This window comes from Cyprinus carpio, chromosome A7 (genome assembly GCF_018340385.1).
Source record: "Cyprinus carpio isolate SPL01 chromosome A7, ASM1834038v1, whole genome shotgun sequence".
Classification (NCBI taxonomy): domain Eukaryota; kingdom Metazoa; phylum Chordata; class Actinopteri; order Cypriniformes; family Cyprinidae; genus Cyprinus; species Cyprinus carpio.
Window position 1 is genome coordinate 24,865,800 of NC_056578.1, and position 25,496 is coordinate 24,891,295.

General features: G+C 36.8%; 3 protein-coding genes across 5 annotated transcripts in view; 1 reads left to right on the plus strand and 2 right to left on the minus strand.

Moving 5' to 3' along the window:
• The window catches only part of LOC109056304 (vacuolar protein sorting-associated protein 35-like), a 24,290-nt gene extending 23,809 nt beyond the window's left edge, over positions 1–481 (minus strand). The window contains exons 1-2 of one of the 2 annotated variants that reach the window (XM_019073512.2): positions 434–481; positions 130–234 (exon numbers count right to left, since the gene is read on the minus strand). In XM_019073512.2, coding sequence (XP_018929057.2) covers positions 130–234; positions 434–466 — 138 coding nt within the window. In that variant the 5' untranslated portion in view covers positions 467–481. Of the gene's footprint in view, positions 1–129; positions 235–354; positions 376–433 lie in introns of those variants that run through there. The other variant, XM_042760577.1, reaches the window with a different exon arrangement.
• Positions 478–4,644, plus strand: LOC109056294 (origin recognition complex subunit 6-like). Its single transcript, XM_042760581.1, has 7 exons — positions 478–676; positions 784–910; positions 1,632–1,795; positions 1,874–1,963; positions 2,567–2,676; positions 3,540–3,626; positions 3,875–4,644. The coding sequence occupies exons 1-7, from the start codon at positions 612–614 to the stop codon at positions 4,003–4,005; spliced, it is 774 nt and encodes a 257-aa protein (XP_042616515.1). The 5' UTR covers positions 478–611; the 3' UTR covers positions 4,006–4,644.
• Positions 4,589–23,533, minus strand: LOC109056295 (myosin light chain kinase 3-like). Of its 2 annotated transcripts, none has more exons than XM_042760579.1 (13): positions 23,249–23,533; positions 18,169–18,259; positions 17,709–18,039; positions 16,199–16,662; positions 15,419–15,524; positions 13,798–13,891; positions 12,333–12,442; positions 11,589–11,730; positions 10,793–10,863; positions 9,339–9,467; positions 7,879–8,031; positions 5,646–5,781; positions 4,589–5,521 (listed from the first exon to the last, which is right to left on the minus strand). In XM_042760579.1, exons 1-13 carry the CDS (start codon positions 23,438–23,440, stop codon positions 5,441–5,443), a joined length of 2,100 nt encoding a protein of 699 aa, XP_042616513.1. In that variant the 5' UTR covers positions 23,441–23,533; the 3' UTR covers positions 4,589–5,440. The 2 variants fall into 2 exon arrangements, with proteins under 2 accessions (XP_042616513.1, XP_042616512.1); XM_042760578.1 differs by lacking the exon at positions 23,249–23,533 and adding an exon at positions 19,738–20,536.
• Positions 23,534–25,496: the final 1,963 nt, after the last annotated feature.

The window sequence follows — 25,496 nt, forward strand, 5'->3', positions numbered from 1 at the left end:
ACAAACGCGCAACAGTCCGTCAAGAGCTCTCAGCGCCCCTCTGACACCATCACTGTTTTAAGCAACCTAACGGCGCATATAAAGCATCCAGCATCCAGTCTACACATACGATGATGGCTTATATCTTACCATGATTATTAGGTATGTTAGAGGAAACACCGGGACCCCCTGTGAGTGTGTGTAGTCACGTGACTGCCGCTGTTCCGCCTCATGACGAGCTCTGCTCGCAAACAGCTGTAGAGACAACACGAAGAATTAAAATCGATTTGTTTGCTATAAACTACTCGGATTATCATTATATTTGTCTAACAATTGAAGAAAAAAAAAAGTGTAATGGAAAAAAGTTTCTCTGACCAGCATTTAGCATTTAATATCGTGCACCTTATAGTATCATCTGACGAATAGTTAAAAGTAGTTAATGTTTATAACATACGTGTTTTACTCGAACGAGGTTGTCCTCGCCCATGTCTTGATCCACCAATAGCAGGCCCTGACGTTTATCTCGGGTGTGACACGTGTTTGTTTTCGCGGGAAATCAGTTTAACTGAGCAAAGTGTGCTGAGTCTGACTGCACTCCGCAGTGTTGAGAAAAGATCCAATAGACTTCACAAATGGATAAAGAGTTATTTCGTAAGCTTGCTTCGAGGGTCGGGATAACAGCTGTTAAAGTGTTGAGGTAAGTGAAGTGTGACAGTGTAGAGAGACCAGCAGCTTGCTCGGTTCAATCTGAAGTGAACATGTCAATATAACACAACTAACTAAATCGTGATCGCTTGTTTTCAGTCAAGCCGAGGAATACATGCGATTATCTCAAGTGAAGTGTGTTGGACTGGGCTCTGTCACAGCCACCAGCAAGACCATTATTTGCCTCGAGCTGGCAGCGACTTCAATGAAGTTTCCTCTAGACAAGGCAAGATCCTGGTCCCACACTGATCGTGATGTGATGTGCAGTGTGTCACACATACGCGCTTGAATATTTTACTGTGTTATGTGATATTATATAATGGAAATATGCATATGTGCGAGTTATCTTTAACTGTTACGCCCAGTAGGCTTTCTTTTTTCGCGTTCTCGCTAATTTATTTGCCTGTTCCCTTTGTTTACTTCCACTGTCCAGTTGTGGCATCAGAGGAAAATTGTGTCCTTTGCTCATCTCAAATTATGTGTTGAATTAAATAGATTTCTTCATTGAAATTTATTGGTGTTTTATAAATAAATAGCCTATTACTTTGCTTTGTCATGGGTAATGTTATAGCTACCCCTTTATGTATACAAAATGTACACAGATAATATGTAAACACTTTTTGCCATCATTTAGACAAAATTACAGCCTGGTTGGCAATGAAAATAAATATTCTGTTTTCTTCATGCATCACATATCTCATATTTAATATAAGGAATAATTGTCCACAGACTAAAAAAGAGACTGTAAAATAGTTTGATGTGGTGAAAATGAAGTGGAAACTGAGACAGCCGTTATTGTTGAAATATTGTTGAAAATAATTTTCACACAATAACCATTGAACTTCGTATATGTAGTATTTAATCCACTCATTAGCATATGTAGTAATATGTATATTTTCTTGCAATAATTTTAGAAATTAATACTCTTTCAACTTTCTTCTGGTTAGGAGTATGCCATCAAACTATCCGGACTGAGTCCTAAGGTGTACTCCAGTAATTTGAAGGCTGTGGAGTGCATGCTGGGCCTGCAGTCAAACCTGGGTCTCAGAGATCTTGCAGTGCAGTATGGCTGTTTGGAAGCGGTTAAAGTGGCCTCTCAGATCCTTCAGCGGTGAGTCTTCACGTTGCATCAGTGCAGTCAAGATTAATCGAAATACTTGATCTAAACCTACATTATGCATTTGTTTAAGTATGAGACCAGTTTGCCTGCTGCTCAGCGACAAGACCTTGACCTGTCCAAGCCTCTCTTTACCACAGCAGCTCTGTATGCAGCTTGCAAGTGAGTAAAGGACACTGTAATGTCATTGAGTCAAATAATAAATGGTTTAAAAATACTTAAATTGCTGGATGATTGTGTGTTTGACAATCACATTAGATATTAATTTTGATTGTGAGCTCAGTTGTCTCTTGTGTCCCTGATCAAGCTCTTCACAGTGCCAATGTAAGGTCATAAGTACTTTAATATGAGGCTATGAGAAGTGCATTAAATACTTAATAATTTAAAAAGGTCAGATATTGGATTGGCTATCACATAGTTGTTAAATTTAGTCATATTTTTCCCTGTCCGCACTTACAACTAGGTTATCTGCATATTAGACTCTATGAAAGTGAGTGCTTTCATAAGGAATGCCACTACCTTTCTTAAAGGTGCTAATGTTTTAAGACTGGCCAAATCCAAATGTCCTGGGCCTGAGTGACTGTGTTGGTCTGTTGTTATCCATCCAAACTCTGTATGATAATGAACAAATCAGGCTCCCAGATGGGTCAAAAGATTTTATGCATGTCAACAAGCCACAGAAATCTCCAAATCTAAACTGCACCTGGTTAACATTCAGTTACTGAAGATGGAAAAATAAATTGGTTCTGTCCTTCCTGTTTGAAGGTGCATGAAAATCAGAGCTGACAGGAAATTAGCTTCTTCATCTGGAGCAAAGAAGGGCATCTTTGACCGGCTGTGGACACAGTTTCAGAAATTCGGACAGGAGATCTGCAGTAAGTGTGACTCCTTCAAACAAAAGCTTTTAAGAAAATGACACGTTGCCTAATTAAAGTGAATAAAGGCACAAAAGCATTTTTTTTTTTTTTGTAGGAGGACTTGGTCTGACTTTCATGTTTCACAAAGATGTTGTAATTGAAGTTGCACAACATTTAATCTTTTTTTTTTCTTTTTCCTTTTCAATAAAGAGATATTACTTCAAAGAGATCTGTCATAAAGAGACATTTCACTGGTTACCATGGCTACAGACATATTATAATTAGACTGTTTATTTTTTGTGTAGTTCAACATCAAAGAGCAGCTTGTTTGTTCTCAAGTAGTTAGTTTCAGGGCCCTATCATACACCCGGCACTAGTGTTTTTGATAGTTTTAGCCAGATGCAGTTCTCAATTTCCCATCCTGCGCCACGTTGTTTAAATAGAAAATGCATTTGCACCCATTTGGTGTGCTGGTCTAAAAAAAAAAAAAAAAAAGTGTGTTCAGAAGCATTGATGGCGTGTCGCTATTTTGAGGAACTGAAAATGGACTGCTCGTTAGAACAACTCAACTTTCCTGGTCTAAAGTCTGGCGCAATATTTTTTCTTTATTTAAAGAGCACGTTAGTCATATGCTCCTATAGGCGGGTGTACAACGCGCGTACACTTTGCTTATTACACACGCACAGCAGCACACAATTTTTTTTTTTTAAATTACATTCTGCCATGTAAATAGCGAACCTGCCATGGCGCGAGTACAACTGGCTTTTAAAGGGGATGGGAGATGAGACTCTGGTTTATTGCACATTACTCTCAAAAAACACCCGTTTCCCCTTAGATCGTTAAAATAGAGCCCTCAGTCTGATATGTCCCTGTACCTTCAGATGGACCTTCATATATGGGGAAACCAGTCAAAACTGCTCAAAAGAGGCAGAAGACTCTCACTGAACTACTAGAAGTGGAAGAGGATGGTAAGAAAGCCATTTGCTTACCACAAATAATGGCAAATTATTATTCTACCCATCAGCTGCTCTTATATACAGTGTATGCACATCTATGTAACTTTTTCCAGTTCATCAGCATGTTTTTAAGCGGTGGAAAAAAGTTTTCTCTCAGTAATAAGACTAATAATTAATATTTCTATATGTAATATTTAATAATAGGCAGAACATGTCATGTTTGATGATAGAAGTAATTGTATTTTTGCCTTTTTTTCCAGATGGAAAGATTTCAACATCCCCTAAACGAGAGCGAGTTGAGAAGACTGAGGAAGAAGAGACAAAAAATTACGAAGAGTGGAAAAGAAAAATTCTTGAAAATGCATTAAAGGCAAAGGCAGTAGATTCTTGAACTCTGTAAGGTTTTATGTTTCCAATTTATTTAATAATGGTTCTGCATAATGTTAACAGGACGTTTGAGCTGGACCTTTGAGCTGGATTTAATACCCCATTACTAAGAGAAGTTGTCTGTCCCCTTCTGGTTTCATAGTTTCATTCACATTTGGGCATTTCCAGAGGAATTTAGGCACTTTTTAATGATCCTTTTGATTTATTGCCATTTCCCGGTGCAAAGATGGTTACTTTTTTATATGACAGCTTTAATATTGTGCCTATGTTTAATAAAGGTTTGCGAAGTGTTAAGTTCCTTACTTAGATAATGCATTTTTAGATTGCAGTATTTTACCTTCATTTAGTTTGCGTGTTAATATTTGTTTCATCCAACATTATTTGGGTGATTATGTCTGGTTACAATGTGATTTTATTTCTCAGTGTTCTGTGGTATTGCTTTGAATCACCTTTGAAAAATCTCAGAGGTGGTGTATGATGCATTTAAGATCATCTGTGCGTTATCCATTTGTTTCAATAAGGAATGTCGCATCTGCTTCCAGTTTGGTCTGATTTTAATATGAATAATATGTGTATTCTTGACACAATTAAGTTTTCTCAGTTTCTTTGGGTTTTTTATTTCATGAATAAAGATTAATTCTCTTCAGGCAATTTGTGACAGTCTGTATTATGCTGGAAAATACCCAATACAATGATTAATATATAAGCACACTCTATGAGTTATGACAGAGAAATGGCAAACAGAACTTCCCTATAATTCTCGGTGTACTTGTATGCCATTTGCTATGCCAAGAGCAGAACCACCTTCATGTATATCTTTGTGGTTATGCTATTACCATAAGAATTTTGTGCAACTGCACAAAAAAAGCAATTGCAATGAATTCTTAGAAAGCAAAAATTTCAAGTCACAGTATTAACATTAAAATTATTCTGGAACAGCCAGTGAAAGGTTGTAAATGCAAATTTTGAAAAGTAAAAAACTCCATGCCAGCTGAGTCTCAATCAGATTCTGATTCCAGTTCTAATCAACATGCTAAACAAAGATCAGAAATATAGGATGAATACAGTGTTTCTACATCAAATCTTCATGCTATGTTTTTTATACTAATATAAAATACTGAACCATGAGAATGAAGGCACTCAATTTTAAATACTAGTACAAGGCAGTAGTGCCCAAGAAGAAGGCCTTCACAGAAGGGACAAAACTTTTTCATGTGGTTCAAAAGCACATCCTGCAATCCATGCCATACACTCCTGGTGTGAGAGCATGATAAAGAAGTGTGAATTAAATGCAATGGTGTTGCAAACAAGGTACATTAAGAAAACGCTTTAACAAGTTCTAAAACACTTTCTAAAAAGCCAATTCAAATCTTCAGACAACAATCTTCCAGTGTGCAACGTTGTGATGTCCTCCCATGCTACTGACACTCTCCTCCAGGTTAATAATTCGGAGTACTAATTGATCTGCTCTGCTGAAACCTCTTCAACCTGTTTGCTGCAGTAACCGCAAAGAAATGTTTCTGTAAAAACAAAGTTAACATAAGAACAGGATCATGTTATACTGTTATGTGGTACAATACCACAACACCAAATGTTCTAAAAACATTTAGAATCGAACACATGTACAGATTCATGACTCCATACCTTCCACTGGCGGTGAGCAGCGAGGTAACGCTGAAGCCTCAACTGGGACTTCAGTCGAACTTTGTACATCTTGGCCTTGTCCTCCAGGTTATTTAGCCAGCTATGCTTCATGCACCCTGATGCACTCATACGGCTGCTACAATAGAGACCACACACAAACACACACCCTCACATTAAGGTTTTAAAAACGTCCGGTGCTCAAAGAAATAATCAGTTCCATAAGATGCAGTATACAGTTCAAGCCCTTCTGTGTGATGACTATGAATCACACTGGGAAGGTCATGGCCTAATGGTTAGGGATTTTGACTCCTAACCCTAAGGTTGTGGGTTCGAGTCTCATGCTGGCAATACCACGACTGAGGTGCCCTTGAGCAAGGCACCGAACCCCCAACTGCTTCTCGGGCGCTGCAGCATAAATGGCTATCCACTGCTTCGGGTGTGTGTTCATGGTGTGTGTGTGTGCACTTTGGATAGGTTAAATGCAAAGCACAAATTCTGAGTATTCTGAGTACAACCATACTTGTGTCTATGTCACGTCACATTGTTTTCAAGCCTTAGACATGTTTTGATCATTATGCTGATCAAGCACTTTCCATATAGATGGGACATCAACAAATATTAGTGGGCCTACGGTCGCTTTATTACAGATTTATATATCATATTATATGTATTTTATATTTTGTGCTTAGTTTAAAACATCTTTAACATGATTAATTTCAAACTGTCTCATTTCAAAGACTGCACCCTCCAGAGGTGGCATTGTCGACTCCATATGTCATCGAGAAAAATTATCATTCTAAAATGTATTACTCCTTATCAGATGTAAATTACTGAGATTTATTTCTTTGCAGTGTAATGGTTGCTTTTCTTAATTGAGATATCCTCAATACTGTATGTGGCAGAAAAACTCCGCCTCAGGAGGGTGCAGCCTTCGAAATGAGACACAACCAAGTTTTGGCTAACTGTGCTTGTCCCAATACCCACACTTGTGGTATCTGTAGTTGACCACTTGTCTTTTTACAGACGCATCTCTGGTATTTGGCCAAAGTGTTCAAGTAGGCTCTCTCAAGTGTAGAGCTTTTACCTAATGGAGCACACTTTTATTTTAATGATTTAAAAAAGTTTTTAAAGACAGTTTGATTTTTAATACTTTGCAGTGCACTCTAAAATAAACTTCTGAATGTCTGTTCAGTCCCTATAACAGGCAACACAATTTATTCATTTTAGTTCATTTAATTAAGCGAAAAAAGCAGATGCAAATGTTCCACATTTTACTTCCAAATTAAATATTATATCTGGACACACTGGACAGTTTTCAGAGCATGTAAGTTTCTGAACATAATGAGTAATGGGATATGCTCAGCCTCAAATACCTGATTAAAGTGATATTAACAAGACACTGAGCTTTGGCATTTTTCAGACCTGGGACAGTTTTACTCACTTACTTCCTGTGGCACGTACTCACTCAAAGGTGTATGTGCTGGGACAGGCTCTGTGGTAAGTTTGGCTAACTTGTGCTAACATTTGGCAAACAAAGCCAAAAGACTGCTTCGTGCACTGCATGAGTGCATTTTTACCAGTAAGAATGACATAATCTAGCTGGTTGTACTACATTATCATCATGCCAATAATCCATTAGTATTCATGACACGGCATGTTCCGGGGGCTGTGATGCGGTCACCACAGATAAAGAGAATGGAGGAAGGCCAGTGTGGGTGTCCCACTGCATCTAAATGCACCTTGTCAAAGTGCACTGGATCATTAACTATCACTTTTACTGCATAGACCGTGGAAAGATGGTGGGCAAAAGACAATGTGCCCTCTTATGACCACCTGCTGTGCCAGCCTGCTATTATCTCATGCCAGCTGAGCAATACAGCCCTTGTGTGGGAAAGGTTAGCTAAGACAGAGCAACATGAAAGTGAGCTCCAAATGCTCTAAAATTCACTGGGCCATGTAACATCACCAGCCAATTATATGTTATTTGTGCCAGTTTTTGGTGGACAGCTCTCCATTTTGAGAGGTTTCAGTTTTGATGTCAGGATGCATTAAGGGAACCTGAGCAGGTCAAAGTGGGGCAGAGATGGAAGAGAAAAGTGAGGCTCTAAATGCCACGAGAGAGCAGGCTAGGAAAGTAGGAGAAATAACCTATGTGCGATAGAAAGCGTGACTTACAGTATGTTCTGTAATTTAAGGTTTTGCATTAGTGGAATAATGATGGATGGATGAATACCATTTGGTGGGCACAAGAAGGCTGGAAATGAAGTCTTTGGCTTCTTCTGACACATTCTCAAATGCCTCTGCATCAAATTCCCACTTGGCGTGCAGAATATTGTTCATGGTTTCTGTATCGTTGTCACCCATAAATGGAGAAAGGCCGCTCAGACTGAAAAAAGAAATCATAAAGGGAGTGAATAACCCAGAAATCTATTCACCTTAATTTTAAGATGATCAAAGTATGACATAAAAATAGCTGCTTTGTACCATTCTGATCTACTTTTTATATTTTAATATTGCAGTACTGTGAATATTGTTGACTTCTAGTCATGTTTGTACTTTTCCTCATTTGTTTGCTTTGGTTAAAATCACCACCTTAATAAATATATAGCGACAGGTTGAATTTGTTGACATTACACACAATAACAATGAACAATACATTTACAGCATTTATTAATCAGTTAATGTTAATGTTCTATATATACTCATACATGTTAAATATTTCAAGTTGTATATAATATTTAGGGGAAAAAAGTTCATTGATTGGAATTAAAAATTAAGATTTATAAATTAACATTAACCTAGATTACTAAAAACTTCACTTTGCTGATATGATAGCAAATGCATTAAGTAACGTAAAAAAAATTAACTTTGTTGTAAAATGTTACTGAACAAAAATAAAATAAAAATGTACATACACATAATATAAACATAAAAGTACATGGATACACAATCGTAATGCCAATATTGTCTATAAACACTTTGAAATGAAGGCAACAACAGTTATGGTGGCTTAACTGACCACTAAAAAAAATATTGGGTTTGTGTCTACTTTAAATAAAACGCTGTAATGAAATGAATAAACTGTGGTTTGTTGGGTGTTCAGTTCTCAGAGAAGTGTGAAGTAGGTGACACACATATTCTCTGGATGGGCAAGCCTTTCTAAATCTCCACCAGCAGCTGTCAGGTAATTAGTATTGATTCAGTCATTGAGGCCTGGCCACTATTGGCCAGAGCAGAGGGCCAGTACTGCTCCTGGGGAGCAGAGTGATGGGGGCACAGGATCAGAGGTGGGATACTGTGTTTTGTTTTTGTTTTGTTTTTTTGTTTTTCAGAGCAGCAGGGTTGTTATCATGCTTTCTGAGCTGTATGGAACTGGTGCCCTTTTATCAGAGCTCTATTCAATGCTTTCAGATCAGCCCTCTAAAACTTTCATGGGCATCACATTTGCATTTGGCTTTTGAACTCTCTGATATTTCACTCAGGAGTTTATACCACTGTGCAATTCAGCATAGCAGGAAAGGGAGACTTTTCTTCCTATAATGCATAAATCATTAATGTATGTGCACTTACAGTATTTCATGAGTGTCGATTCTGCCTCTTTAATGACAAACTTTTGGAAGTCAGCATAATGTTTTTTGAAATAATAAATACTGCATTAATAGATCTGCCTTACTGCCTCTATTGTGTACTCACAGCATGTATGTGATGACACCAATACTCCACATGTCTGTAGGAAATGACACAAAGTCATAGTTGACAACTTCTGGTGCCAGAAACTCTGGGGTTCCAAAGTTGACCTTCAGCTTTTCTCTGGGTCTATACCTGGTGGGATGAACAAACACATTTTGCAGATTTGTTTTTGGATAGTGTATAATAGCAATATAAAAAAAAAACAGACCCAAACTCACTGACTCGTAACACTAAGCTCATTCAACAAACCAACACCAGGTCAGTCAGGAACCTGGAAGAATTTGTAACTTTTTAAATTAGCTGAACTTCAAGGACCAAGTTACAAAGGCTGCCCAATTATGCATTTTTGCACTTTACAATGGAAAATCAGGAAGAGTACACCCTGTCTGAGCATGTCAAACTTCAAATGATCCCAGCAACAGCCCGCCTATGTTCATGCAACAATGTTTGTGTCAGTAGAGTCACTGGATCTGTACTTTCTACCTCTTCTCACATCTGCATATTTGTGTTTTCTACAGAAATTGGAAGTAAGTTTGTGATTGGAATCCCATGGCAACTTCACAAAAAGCCTCAAAATCACTTTCCCCAACCTTCACATTCACTGTGCCTCAGTGGTAGAATGATCTTCCCTCTCTGCTATAGAAAACACATAACCCCCCTGCAAGAACTTGACTCACACTGTACTTAATTTAAAAAATCTCTACTTTTCTCTTTCTGCTGTTCCACAGTCTCACTTACCTCTGTACTGTTCTTTTGTATTTCTTTGAGCAATTCTGGCGCTTTGTATTGTGCCATTTCTCATGTTAGTCTCTGTAGCATGCCTTGCTTTTGTTGTAATGTTTTTAGTTTGGAAAACAGTGTCTGCTATAATATATATATATATATATATATATATATATATATATATATATATATATATATATATATATATATATATATATATATATATAATATAATATAATATAATATAATATATATAATATAATATATAATGTTTTTACAGTGTCTGCTATAATATATATATATATCTACCACAGATCCCACACCAGTGTTTTGTCCACCCATGAAGATTCTTAAAAGATATGCAAAATGAAAAGTTATGCTAGTTTGCAGTACATTTAGTTGATTTTGTATGGACTCTGATTGTTGTAATACTTTTGAACTTTAAAGCTTAAAGTAATTGAAGATATAAAAATAAAAGATTACTCATCGAGGAACGTTAATGTAGTCATGGTGACCATGTGCAGTGTGCCAGTGCAGTAGTGAATAAAAGACTTGATGTCAGCTAAAAACACATTATTATAATATTTTATTTTATGTGTAAAAATTAGGGAAATAATTATCCAAGACCGAGAAAAGTGCATCTTTTTTTCACTTCAAAAATATATTCGAAAATCTTGTTATTATTTACATGCCTTCTTTTTAATAAGAGAATTTAATGAGGTCTGGTTACTTACTTTCTGGCGAGTCCAAAGTCAATGATCTTGATCTGATTCCCTGTGCTGCTCACACATAAAATATTTTCTGGCTATATTGCAGAAAATATAAAAATTAAAAGACAAATAAGATTTAAAATTAAAACTGATTATGAATACTAAAACTGTAACAATATATATAACAACTTTAGTATTTCAAACTAAATATGGGATTTAAATGTATTGTTATGAAGGGTAGTAACATCCGACACCTGACTTAAGGTCAATTCACACCAAGAATAATAACTAAATCAATAACTATACTGACATCCACACCACTGTACATAATCATTCTGTTTGTGTGCTGCAGATTTGTCATCTGTCACTTTAAATGCTTGAGCTCTTTAAAGCAAGATGGACTCTGATTGGCTGTCAATGTTTTTATCATTCATCAGCTGAAAAAAAAAGTTCAGAAAGTGATTCCAGCGATATCATTCCTCTGTTGTTATATTTTTAGGGTGGAGCGTACTGCTACTTCTTTATCATTTTCGTTCTTGTCCTTGGTGTGAACAGGCTTTTACTTACACATAAGCAATTTATGTAGATTGATAATTCATATGGTATGCATTTCATATTTCCTATAAACAACATGTTAACAGCAACACAAGGCACAAGTCCCTTGTCAGTACGCTAATTAAAATGTATGACATTCAGACTACCAATGTTGACATTTATGGGTGATTCATTGGTGGCTATTTCCATAGAGACACCTGACACTATGCACTGCTAAAGCCATCAGTATCACATTATAACATTCAGTGCTGTGCGTGGGGTTTACCTTAAGATCTAAATGGAGAATGTACTGCTGGTGAAGGTACTGGACCCCCTCACAAATCTGCCTGGTAAACACGATGGCATCCAGCTCCGTCAGATGGTAATTCTCATCAATGATTCGTTCAAACAATTCACCACCCTCCACACTGAAATAACAAACCATGGAAAGATATTTTAAAATGAACGTCACAAATTAACCCCTATTTTTTAGTTCAGTCTATCTGTACATGCAAAGTGATATTAAGTGGCTTAAGTCATGTAGGTTCAAGTATTTTCTTTAATGCTAAAACAAAAATGAATTTTAAGACTCTTTCCTTATAGTGGTACCTTCAAGTAAAAATATCCATCTTCTTAAAAAAAAAAAAAACTTAATTTATTGTTATGTCTTGTATTATAAATATTAATATTCACACAAATATTTCATTCAAAAATCAAAAGCATTTGTTTGCCAATTCAATACCATCAAAAAATGTGAATTAAATCTGTGAACAAGGCAGGAAGATGACACACCATCATGACTGTGTAAAGTGGCATGTGTGGGAGCTCTATGTTCTTGCGACAGAATGTGAGGACCAGGCCAGGAGAGAAAATTTGCTTTGCAAATAAGGCCTGATGAATACTGTCCAAAACCAAGTTAGAATTAATATTTAGAACAACAGTTACTATATACAGTATACTTAACTTTTTATATATTCTAAAATAAGTAAATATTTCAATGAACCTTTCTAGTACATTGGGGCCTACTTACCATTCCATAATGAGTGTGAGATTAGTCCGAGACTCAAAAGCATCATACAGCTGAATCAAATTCACATGGTTTAACTGGTTCATTACTCCAATCTCATTCTTCACTTCATCCTGGAATGAAAGCACAAAAAATATATAAATATATATAAATATATAAATAAATAAAAAATATATAAATAAAAAATATATAAATAAATATATATATATATATATATATATATATATATATATATATATATATATATATATATATATATATATATATATATATATATATATATATATATATATATATATATATATATGTATGTATATAATAACAATGCCAGAACAAATAAATAAATATGATTTGTAATGTATTTCTTTTTCAAACAGCTGTCTAAAGCCTATATTTTAAGCTTTTGAAAATATGTTGTTACACTCTCCAAAGGATAATAGCAGCAGTGTTAAAAATGAGGTCATTAGTAAGAGAGAAGCTATTTCAGAATTTAAATTGCGCAGTTAAATTGCTGGAAGTGGATTTACAATGATTGCACAGGGTAGCAAAAACAAGCATTTAAACAGTTTCCAGAATGGGGGCTTGACAGCCTTTGCCAAACCTGTAATTGTCTGCTCTAGTTATTCTGGTTCCTCCTGTCCGTTATTCTGTGGACTGACCCAGGAAAAGCATTCAGTTATTTCATATAAAGCTACTCTTCCTCTCTTAGGCATGCTTTGGAGCAGACGCCGCATGCAGAAGGAATGGCACATCATGTTGTCACTAGGAAGGAGCATTTCAAAATGCAAATATTTCTAGGAATGGTACTTAAAAAGACTGAGTGTACATACAGTCCCTGTGTGATTGTGTGTTGACTTCTTTTGCTCTTTTGACATTTGTGTCAAATGGCGGGAAATAAGACGTGAGAGTGAAAATAATCTGTATTTCCCATTCCTAACTCACTGCTCTCTAATGGTGGCAAATGACAGCACAGAGGGCATGGAATGGCATTGCACTGAGGGCAATGAAGAGCTGTCATTACACGCAATTAGCGGCACTTGTTGAAGCTTGAAAGATGTAGGGAACAGATGAAAATACATGTTATTCTGTGCAAAGATTTTTATATTCCGTATTATATGAAAACAGCTCAATGTTTGGAGCACTGTATAAATATTTTGTGCTTTTCTGCTTGAATGTATGCTTTTTTAAAATCTGGATATTAGAAACAACATGCGCTTTCATATCTATGGAACTATGGGTGTTATTATGTTATGTGCGAGAGTGCAAGAGCATGTGTGAATGTGTGCACATTTTTTCATATGCTCATATGCACAGAACTGTCAGTGGTTGTCAAGGAAATGTTCTCATAAAGCAACCTAACAGGAACAGAGTGATGGACAGATTGGAGTGGGAGAGGAGAGAGAGAAAGAGAGAAAAGGGGGCTAAACATTTTTGAAACACTAATGGTTTATGCATGTTTTGTACTCACCCTCTCTTTCATTCCCCGGACTTTTATAATCTTAGCAGCTAACATAAGACCTGACGACAGTTCAGCACACTTGTGTACCTGTCCAAAACGGCCTCTGCAACAACACACATACGCAGAGATTTAATTTCATGGATTATGGAAATCATTTCAACCTTTGTGAAAGTTATCTGTCACCATTTGCTGTTTTTCCTCTCACTGTGTGTTTACTTGCTGTGTCTCCATGGGGTGAGATAACATGTTTGTGTCAAGATGGCGGCTGCTGCTGGCTGAAAAAAAGTCCCATGCAAACAGACCTGCTCAACACCTGCCCAAAATAAACTCTGCCTATGATGAGTCAAAAAACAAGCCAGTGCTTATTTGTGGCATACTGTATGTGTGGAGCGAGAGGTGAAAAGGGGGTGCAAATGAGCCCATGTCTGTGTGTACCAATCATTCAACTAGCGCTAAATGTTCCATGGGCATTGCCTGCATGCATATCTGCCAGTCCTGGATAGAGAGTAACCCTCCCTCCACTTAATACTCTTATCTTCTGCACTGTTGTCAGCCTGTCAGATGTAACTGGGCAAATTCAATCACAGTGCCAAGAGAAAAACGTTAGCCAGTGTCAGACTGGTCTTGCTTTCAAAAAAAAACAAAAAACAAAAAAATTTAAAACAAAATATTTATATAAATTAAATCTTTTTTTTAGAGAACATATTATGAATTATGTTTTTAAATGTTGACATTTTTGCATGTTTTAGCAATATAAACAAGCTTAATTCATGCTTTTTTATTAGAAACATGAAAAATCTGATTAATATTCTTTCATGTACAAACACCTGAAAAATAAATTAAATTGTGATTGTGAGGTTATGACATCCTCATCTGGTCCTTTGATTCACTGAATACATACCATTTAAATAGAGCATTAAATGGATTTAAAGTGATAATTCAACCAGGGATATTCGACCCCAAAATGAAAATTTTGTCATTAATCATTTACCCCCATGTCGTTCCAAACCCGTAAAAGCTTCGTTCGTCTTCGGAACACAATTTAAGATATTTTGGATGAAAACCGGGAGGCTTGTGACTGTCCCATAGACTGCCAAGTAACTTACACTTTCAAGATCCATAAAAGTAATGAAAGTCTTCATCAGAATACTCCATCTGCCATCAGATGTGCAATCTGGGTTATATGAAGCGACGGGAAAACTTTTTGTAAGCGAAAAAAACTAAAATAACAACCTTATTCTACAATTTCTTTGTCAACAGTCTCCTCTGTGTCTCTCCATATCACCATATGCTCTTCTGTATCATCCGCGCCACAAGGATGCGCTGTTTTCTTTCAAATCAAAGCTAAATACACGTAGAAACAGTGCAAACGGACAAAGCTTTTACAGGTTTGGAACGACATGGGGGTAAGTGATTAATGACAAAATTTTCATTTTGGGGTGGAGTATCCCTTTAAAGTGTGTTAATGGAAGTCGGTGGTAACCAAAACTGTTTTGTTCCCAGCATTCTTTAGTCATCTTTTATGTTCCACAGAAGAAAGAAAGACATACAGGTTTGGAACAACAAGTGATTAAATGATGACAGAATGTTTTAGTTTTGGGTGAACAATGTCTGTAAAACATGGACTCACCCGCCCAGCACCTCATTGGGTTTGACGGCATAATATGTGTTCATGGGAACCTGCTTGGCACTGACGATGCGATGCTCAAACGGGGCTGGAAGAGGTGGACTGTCATCTAGAAAACAAATACCAGCAGGCTAAGAGACTTCCCATTCCCACCAAATACATGCATGCATGGTGACATGATGAATCCTGATATCCTTAGCGCAGTTTTAACAAAGTTTGCAGTTTTGTTGCTGCAATTTCATTTGGATGTTTAAGACATTTTAAATTGTCTGATTTAATTAAATGCTTTAGTCTGACTGAAATCGAACTTTTAAAGTGCATGTAATTGTTGTGCTCTTATGAGTTGATTCTGTTTAGTAAATCAAAAACATACATGTGTATTCCAACTCCCAATCAATTGACTCTTACGACCCTTATTTTTTATGTGAATCAAACAACTAAATCAGCCTTAATTATGTGAACAGTGTAGTTACTTACTGCCAATTTCTGGTTGTTCATTTGATAGTGTTTAGATAAAGATACACTTTACCATTTTGTTAATAAATGCTAGTTATCAGATTGCATTTATGCCACCTAAAAAATGTATTTGGTATTAAAATATAACATTTCACAATAGAATTTATTTTCTTTTTCTCCCAAATTTCTTAAAAGTACTAAAAGAATCATTAATGGAACAGCTAAGGATCTGGATTCATACATTTGTTTCATGATCCCCATCCCCTGCTAGTGAGGGTTGAAATGAAATGAATTTTGTCAGCTGGCAGTAACACAAGGTTAACTCACCAATGATCAGTAGCTGTGACTCAGCTTTTCTCAGAGCTGATGATTTTGCATTTACTTCCTCAAAAACGGCTGTGCTTTGAGAACTAGGAGCTGCACAGTTCTTCATTGGGTCAGACTCCAAAATCTTCTCAATTGTTTTATTTTCTGGTTCAGATTCTGTCATTCTCTCATCACTCTTTGGTACAGGTGTTACCCTCTCCACTGTCTTTTCATGTTGTGATTTAACCTCTACACCCTTATTGAAAGGCTCTTTGGTGCAGGGCAGATGTTTGTGAGGAACATCCAGATTCTTATCCTGTTGCTGTCCAGGAAAGAATGGTTTCAATGAGACATTTTCACCAGCCTGTGAAACCTCTGCCTGTTTTTTAGGATCCTCATCCTTCGGCTCCACTTGTTGTTCAGGAACTATTGACTTGAGTGAAGCCTTCTCACCAACCTGTGAAGCATCTGCCTGTGCAAGATACCTGTGAATAATCAAAAGAACAACCATTTGATGCGCCCTTCATTCACTTTTCAAAGGTTACGATATATGTGAGAACATGATATATGTAATCAATTCAAAAATATGTATATAATGGGAATCAAGAATCAGCATATTAGGCATTCAAGTGGCTTTATGGGTTTGTTGTCTATGATATATTATGTGGCTGCAGATGATAGGCTACTATGAACAATGGCAAACCCCAAAACAGCACAAGGTCCTTAATTGGAATGTTTTGAATAAAACTAAATGGCCTTAAACACATAATGCCTAGCAACATGCATTCAGTCAGTAGTTGCATGCTGCATAGTGTAATCTCAAGACCTTGGCCATTAGTCTAATGAATTATGCTTTCCAGCAAGCACAACACAGTCTATTATTTGAGGCAGATGGTCTTTTGTGTCTCAGTTGCAAAACACACAGCTAGCACATTATAAATACAGAGCTCTTGCAATTGTATTATCAGCACTCTGCCTTTAAAACTCTTATGAGAAAAACATGGCTGTATGGTTGTGCCTTAGGAATGGTGCATTGCTGTTCTTGATGACTGTGATATTTATTTTCTGGACTGTTCAGAGATGTTATTATGAGCATAATTCACTGACAATGAGCATATGTTATATTTTTCATAAGTTTTGTTTTATAAGTTTTGTTTTATATTTCAGCTTCTGTAGTGATTGTTCTGGCCACTTCAGCAGGGTTAATTACAATCATTTGTAAATGTGAGGTCTCTAATCTTCTATATAGTTCTTATCTGCTGGAGAAAAGTGTAAAAAGTCCATTAGAGCAATTATGCTCCTCACTGCCATATAATTATCTCCAAAGGTGGCCAATGACAATGTTCGGTCTTCCGTTATAACTTGTTTGCTTTTCAGCCCATAGTAATTTTTGACACTTTTTGCTACAGTCTTGAAAAATCATACATGCCATTGGAAACATCCCTTTTAAAATTCAAGATGGGAGGAAAATAAGCTAATTTTACAGCATTTTGCTTTGAACCTTAAATGGCAATTTGTAGGAATATCTCACCTCTCTTGCTGAAGAGCCGAATCTTTTTGCACTTTAGTTGTTGTCACAGTGACACATTCAGCATTAGCTGGCGCAGCGTCTGTCTCTTGTTTGGGTACATAGTGCACTTCATTCTCCTCGGCCTCCAGCTGGACATCAGGAGCAAATGTCTGGAACTGCGAAGGTGCTCTGCTTTTCACTGTCACCTCTTTGGCTTTTTTTAAGGCTTTGGAGCTTTCTGCTGTACTAACAGGTATCAGAGGTTCACTTTCTCCTCTAAGGGCTTCAGGAGAATATAGGCTTCTGGGACCAGTGGGAACAGTGACCTCTGTCTGCTGAAGTTCAGTCTCAGCTGTGTTTTTCAAAACCGTACATTAATATTCATGCCGGTAAAAGCTCTGGCATATCATCTTTCACAAGCTGCCTCTTTAATAAAAACATTTATAGTCCATAATCTGCTTAAGATATATTTTATTCATACCTGAAATGACTTCTTTAATCTCCTCTGTCTGTGTGCTCTGGTGGCAGAAGCTGTTGTTTGGTTTAATGCTGTTGTCATCTGGTTTGTTTTTCTGTGGATCCGAATTGCAGATATATTACACTTTTGTTGGATTTTATGCAGTATAGAATGATTAAAACATTTATTTCACTTTGCCAGCTTTCTTCTAATTGCTGAAACAGACGCGTACATTTTGTAAGTAATAATTTCATACGGTTGAAATAACAGAACTCCAAAATTTCAACAATTTTGTCAAACTTTTATGGATTTAATTTCATGTATTTGGCAAAGTTGTACTTAGATACTTCTATGAGTAATTACATCTTGAGATTTTTTATACGTGAGGTGGGTGTGTGAATCATAACAATACACGATGTTTATGCTGATTATGGTGAAGCATTATTAAAATAGTCAACCTGTTTACAGAATGGCACTTCACGTAGCTTCAAGTTCATCACACGGCTCAGAGGGGATTTGTGACAAAACATTCCATCTTTGGTTTTTGGCATTTGATGCATGAAATGTTTGGTATAATTACTGTTGGACAACAGATGTTGATTTGCTTATTACACACAGTGTGAAAGGCTCCAGTTTCTAGCGTAAGCCAACTATTGCACAATTTTACTTGGATCCAAAAGCAATTTCACTTTATAATTATAAAGAGATGCAGTCTATCAATGTTATACCACTCTGGGTAAAAAGAATGGAATATGTCCTCTAACAAGCGGTTCTGAGAGCATTTCAAGAGGAAAATTCACATTTCTATACACTAAACATAAAATATGTGTTTTAAAGGTATGGGTTTATGGCTAATTGCAAAGCTGGGTTAACATATACTCAGTCACCAGCAGCTCAGTCACATATCCACTCTAGGAATTTGAAACATGAGGTATGTTCAGCCTCATCATAGATAAAATAGCAACCTTGGTAAAAGGTTAGATCGGCCATAAACATAACAAGCTCACTAGCAAGAATAGATCAGCTAACAAAAAATAATAAAAATAATTAGTGGAGAAACTTATATACTTATATACACAAATGACCTTGACAGTTGAATATAGCATTGTATGTTGTTATGAATTAGTTATTATTATGTAATATAGTTATTACTATGTTATAACTAAGTTACATCTTATAAACTGTAAAGACAACCTGACAACTACCACACTGAAATGCTATGTTTTGCAATTAAATAAAATGATAACATGCATAATATAGTTATTGTAAGGATCTAATGCAATAACCTAAAGAAAAACCAAAGTGATTAGCCTAAAAAAAGGAGTTCTAAACAGAATGTTCAGTTCTTAGTGAGCTCTTTTTAAAAGAAACAATCAATATCTTGCACATTAGGTATTATTCCCCTTGCAGGCTGTTTTGAATTTGTCCTCATTTTCAGGGACAGCTCTAGCTGTAGTAAACAGCTTGGAAATAAACAGCTTAGATTTCACTCATTCTACATTATTGGCTCTGTTACACTGAATATCACATAAACTGGGTTTTTCTGTTTATCTGTTTCGAACAGAGATCTAGGATGACCAGGATCTTACTGACCTCTTCCTCCACATTGTCCAGAAGGCCTTGTGTCCTCCAAGGCACCACACCATTGAGAATGAACGCCACTATTTTTGAGTTACGGAAAGCATCACCCACATACCCTAATACTTTCTCCAGAGTGGACAAAGAACTTTCCATACATTCAATCTTCTTTCTCTGCTCCTGATTCTCGTGCTTGAGATTATGAAGCAGATCCACAGTTTCACCACAAAGTGATCTGACCTCAATCAGCAAAGGGAGTTTGTTGCTCTCTCGCTGGCCATTTTTAATCACATTTGATTCTTGACCACCCTGCTGCTTAAGGCTCCTTTCTAGCGCCTCCATTCCTTGGCACAATGAACTCAGTTTGTGAAGCACCTCCGTCTGGGTATGTTCGATCTGTTCCACCTTCCCCTCCAGAGTGTTTAACTTGACCTCCACATTGCTCAGGCTAACTAACAGAGTTGGATTTGGCTTCTTGACTGTCCCAGATGGAGTTCCAGAGTTCTCCAGCCTGCCACCATCATACATCTTGGCAATACAGGTGGCCAGAGTTGCCTGTTTACTCATGGCTGGCCCCTGTCACACAAACTGAGAAAATGTAGAAAAAGAGGAAGCCTCACTGATCCTTCTGCACCCTATTTCTGTTCCCCCGCAGTCTCTGTGCTTGTCTAAGGTATTGTGTGACTCTCACAAAACAGAGAGCTCAGACAAACCCTGTTGTTGGTATGTGCCAGAGACATGACACCACTTAAATAAACACCTCCAATGGGTCTCTTATCTCTCCACTTCTATTTTCCTCCCCCCTTCTCTCTCTCTCTCTCTCTCTCTCTCTCTCTCTCCTACATACTCTGGGACAGGCCTTTTAAATGACCTACCGGGCCCTGATGATTGCCAAAGTTCCAGTGGTCTCTTGACGTCACCAAAACATTTAAATTCTCCTCAGCAGATGCTGTTGACATGTGGGCATGCAAGGAATGACCTTTGTAAATGGTCAGTCATTAGGTAGGTTTAAAGAAAAATATAATCTCACTCTTTCATGTTCTTGTCACATTTTCTTTTAAATTCATTGTTGCACAGTTGCATCCATTTTTCTTTGAGACTCAACCACTGGATCCACCCTGCTAATTATATATCACCTTCACCACCCTCACTGGAACGTGACGTGACATTGGCTGACATTTTAAGAAAAAATAAACCTCAGTGGACACTGGTATGAGGAATGATTTGCTACAACTGCCTCTCTCTCTCACCTCATCTGGAATCCAGCCAGAGTTAATCCAGGGTCTTTCCATTAGCTGAATCATTACAACAAATTAAAAAATCATATCGAACATCATCGTGACCAAAACAGAAGTAATTTAAAGAAGCAAATGTCTCTAGACAAATTTCCTCATATTAATGTACATTCATTCACAAAATTTAAAATATCTACCCATGTCTATTAATAATTTATTTTTACACTTTACAAGTTAACATTTGTTAACGTCATCATACTCATTTCCATCATATTCATTTCCAACATTTCAGGCTGTGTAAATTAACATTAGCTAATGAATTATGAATAGATTATATTAATTACAGTCAGCTATAGCAGATTCATAAGTGATATTAATTAATTTGTTAATAGACTAGAAAAACTGAATGTTATTGTAAAGCTCCTTTTTTTCTATTACCTAAAATCTATTAATAGGTTTTAAAGAAATTATTAAGTAATTATTATTAAGTAATTTTTTTAGTCTAGAAAATCATGTTTATTTACTTTACATGTCAAGAGCTCAATATAGCTAAGATAGAAGCACATAGTGCTATCAATGACAAGGTCATGGGTTTGATTCCCATTGTAACAAGTGATAGAATGTATACCTTGAATACAATATGAGTTGCTTGGGATAAAAGCGTCTACCAAATGTGCAAGACACCTCTAATAAAAGTAGAGGCCTGGAGGGGAACCTTGATCTCTCTGGACCTTCTGTCCATAATGTCAGTGCCCCATGTGTAAGCCAGGGACTTTTTGTTTGTATCCTTCTGAGCTTTCTGCTGTGTTCACATGCCAAAATGCAATACTCACAATATAGTATAACCTTATTATGCAATAGAGATAGAGGCCAGGGTCGGGACAGCCACAGGAATGTGGCTCCATGCTGACTATTTAGTGGTAGTGGGCATCTGTTATTACAAGCTGGCACAACATAAGCAACTCAGTTTCCATTCCACAGCAGGACTCGGGCCAGTAAGATAGCTAACATCACTGGGAAAGAATATCTGTCTGGCAAAAATAAGCATAACTTTAACAATGCTTAATATATTAAAACCTCTTTGATCTCTTATATTCATTTAAAACGTCACACAAACATGTTGAGTACACAGTGTGCATTAAGAGGGGAAATGCAACTCTGCTGTTAAACTGCTGTACTTGTGGTACATCGTTAGCCTGATAGAGACGATATGGAATTGAAAGAGCTTTGTCATGTTAATGGGTGTATGCTGTTGTCCATAGTGGTGTTCAGCCTTGCCCTCTCTGAAGGGAATGTTTGCACTGTAGTCTCATTTTACAATCCCTTCTGTGCCCTCACATAAATGCTTGACTTGGCAGGGACAGCAGAAGAGAGAGCAGAAGAGTCTGTAAGAATCTGCCTCTGACAAAAGCGCTCAGGATGATGATGTGTAAATTTGATGTAAATCCCATTATCGTTTGGACCATTCGATAAAAATTCACTCTGAGTGCTGAAATTGTTGAGACAAATTAAAATTCAATCAAATGTAATCTGTTTAATAGGCTAAACTAAATATGCTTACTTGAAATAAACTGTTTTTCTTCTTCACACACCCACACAAGCTAATTGCCTTTTGATGTTTCATCTTTGTTCTGAGAAAGAAGACAGGATTTTGCTGTCTAATGTACAACAATGTGCAATTTGTCACAAGGCCAAAGGGGCACCAGTGTCAAAAAGTGCAACAATTTGCGAGACAATGCTGAGATGATTTGCTACCAAAAAGAAGAGAGAAAATGACAAAGAGCATAACTGAAACAACAGCTCAAGAAAGAAGCTTATAAATGATCAAAGTACACAGATAAAGTAATTAAAGTAATCACATATTCTCCATGTAAGAGGTAAAGGCAACCCTGAATGTGTTTGTTAGTAAAATTGGTGAAAATACTCCTCCTCAGAATTACAAACTCCTTGAATGAAAAGGAGCTTACATATGCAAACACAAATGTTTTTGCATGAGAGAGTCCTAATTTAATATTCACATAGATAAGGGGATCTTTAAAAGATTTATTTAGCTCCTAAAAAAATAGCAGTTTATTGCTTAAATGTCAATGACCTAAATAAGTTTTATGCCAGTCATGATATTATAATAAAATAAATATATTATAAATAAAATATGATTTATGATATTATGATAAATAAAATAAAGTATAATAAATATACAAACATGTTTATGACATTATAAGAAAAATCTAAAAATATATTCTCTAAGTACTGAATTTTCTCATCCTTTTTGCCTGAAAGCTGGATCTTACCGTGAATTTGTGTATATAGTCCGACACACTGAAGCCACTTGTGCTGAGAAGCGTTGATCTGTACAGAGAGGTCCCCATCATGCATTCCCCTGTTGTCCTGAGTTTATAGGACTCAGTGAACTCCATTCCCAATGTGGGCTGCCACCAGCAATGACTATTCCCCAGACCTGGACTCTCAGGGTCCTGTAACATTCTGGAGTGGACAGATCACCCCTCAAACACTAACTATCTTATCACTTTCAGACTGTTTACTGGGTATGCACCCCTGTCAGCACGGCAGTGGGCCCAGAAAGCTCTTCCTGCTTAGAGATAACAGCTGCCTGAGATTAGCGTGAGTATGATGGAAATGTGAGTGTCCTGTTTTATTAATAGGTCTCAGATTTGTCTCTTTGTTTTGGGACCATCCCCACAGGAACCCAGGATGGATGGATAGTTGGAGGGACGGCGATTTGATGAGGATGCTTGGGGTCAGACCAGATCTCAGTTTCTCTTATGCTGTTGTGAGAATTGGAGGATAGACTGTGTGTGCTTGTGAGGGATCTGATCTCATGCACTGCCCCAATTTGAGACGAATGCGTCAGTCGTGCTCAGATGTGTAGGCATCGAGTAGCTAGTCTAAGTCTTTCCTGATAAGGAATCTTAAAGAGCTGGAGCAAGATAAGAGAGCACATTCATCTGGAGTTGGAAGAGCCCAGAGCTATATTACAAGCATGCAAAGTATAAGACCATGCAAGTGGCTCTGGTCTTAGAAGCAGATATGTAAAGCCCCAGGAGGCTGATGGAAGAAAATCCATCTGTGATTGGTGGCATTGTTTCCAGTCTGAAAACGATTCTCTTCATGACTGGCTACTATTGTCTCTGTAACACCAGTAAGATTGAGCATGTTGGTGCATGTCAGCTGTGTTTATATGTAACACAATTACAGTGGTTGATATGATATGAAAATCAGGTCCTAAAAAATGTGTAAATGAAAAAGCTTCCAGGATCCTGTCAAGAAGTGGGGTGGTTTAATTCACTGTATATTCATTAGTCAAATGATGGGCGTTATGAAAACCTCCAAATATTATAACTCATTATTAGAGACAAACTACTTCATGATTTGTTCATAGGGCTTGTTAAATTATGTGGGTGTACTCCAGATGGCACTGGAAACGCTTTAATGTTAAAACAATGATGTGATTGTGTGCTGGGGCTGTTGTTCCTGTTAGTAATGGGACAGGTGGCACAAGAGTGGCATCTAACATGACTCACATGCAATTTTGTCATCACGATGCTCTTTTGTATGACATGGATTTTAATGACTCAATTTGCGCCACACCAGCACTGCCTGTTCTGACCTTCATTGATATAACTTCTGAAATCACTGTCTGTCTGTGAAATATGATTGCAGCCTACTAAAGTCCCTGAAAATACTAAAAGTTATTCAGTCATGGCTAAAAAATGTGGGGGGAAGTGCTTGTTCAAAAATGTGCTTAGAAAAATGTACAATGGTGACAATCAAAATATCAATTCTAGCTATTACAGCTAGAAATTAACTTTTTTTTTTTTTAAAGTGGTATTAGCTACCATTGTCAAATTCTGAAAGCCTCTTAAGCTATTTGAGGCGAAACAAATTAAAGGGATATGCCACTTTTTCTTTCTTCAGATGAATAATAAAGACAAATAATATATCTTTGAGTCCATATAATGGGACCCCCTAAGCTGTCATGTAAAAAAGTAAAGTGACAGTAATCCATCAGTCTATGTCTTCCAAAGTGAAACTTAAAAAAAAGGGGGGTAGCTCCAAACAAAAAAAAAATAGGCCCAAATTATTATTATTATTATTATTTTATGTGTCACAGAATAAACATGTTTTATTTATTTATTTATTTTTTAACACCTAAATATTTCAGTCAAACTGTCATTATGCCTCCCCTCCTTTTACAGCATCAGCATTTTAATCCATCTTGTAGATGTCCTGGGAACTAAGGTTCACTTAAAGTGGGAACTACACATCTTTTCCAACTTGAGAATACAGTCACAAATAACTGTTTATTACACAGAGTCTGTGCCAATATCATGGACCATGTCAGCATCAGTTAGCCATTGAGTTTAGTTTAGGCTCCTCCTCAGTGCATCCTATAAATGTTATTAAGTGTCTTGATCTCATGCGGTCTGTTTTTCTTAAATGATTCATTGAATTTACTAAAATTTTTTATGGTAAGTGGTTGCAATCTATTTATTTTAGCTACATTTAAATGAACTAATT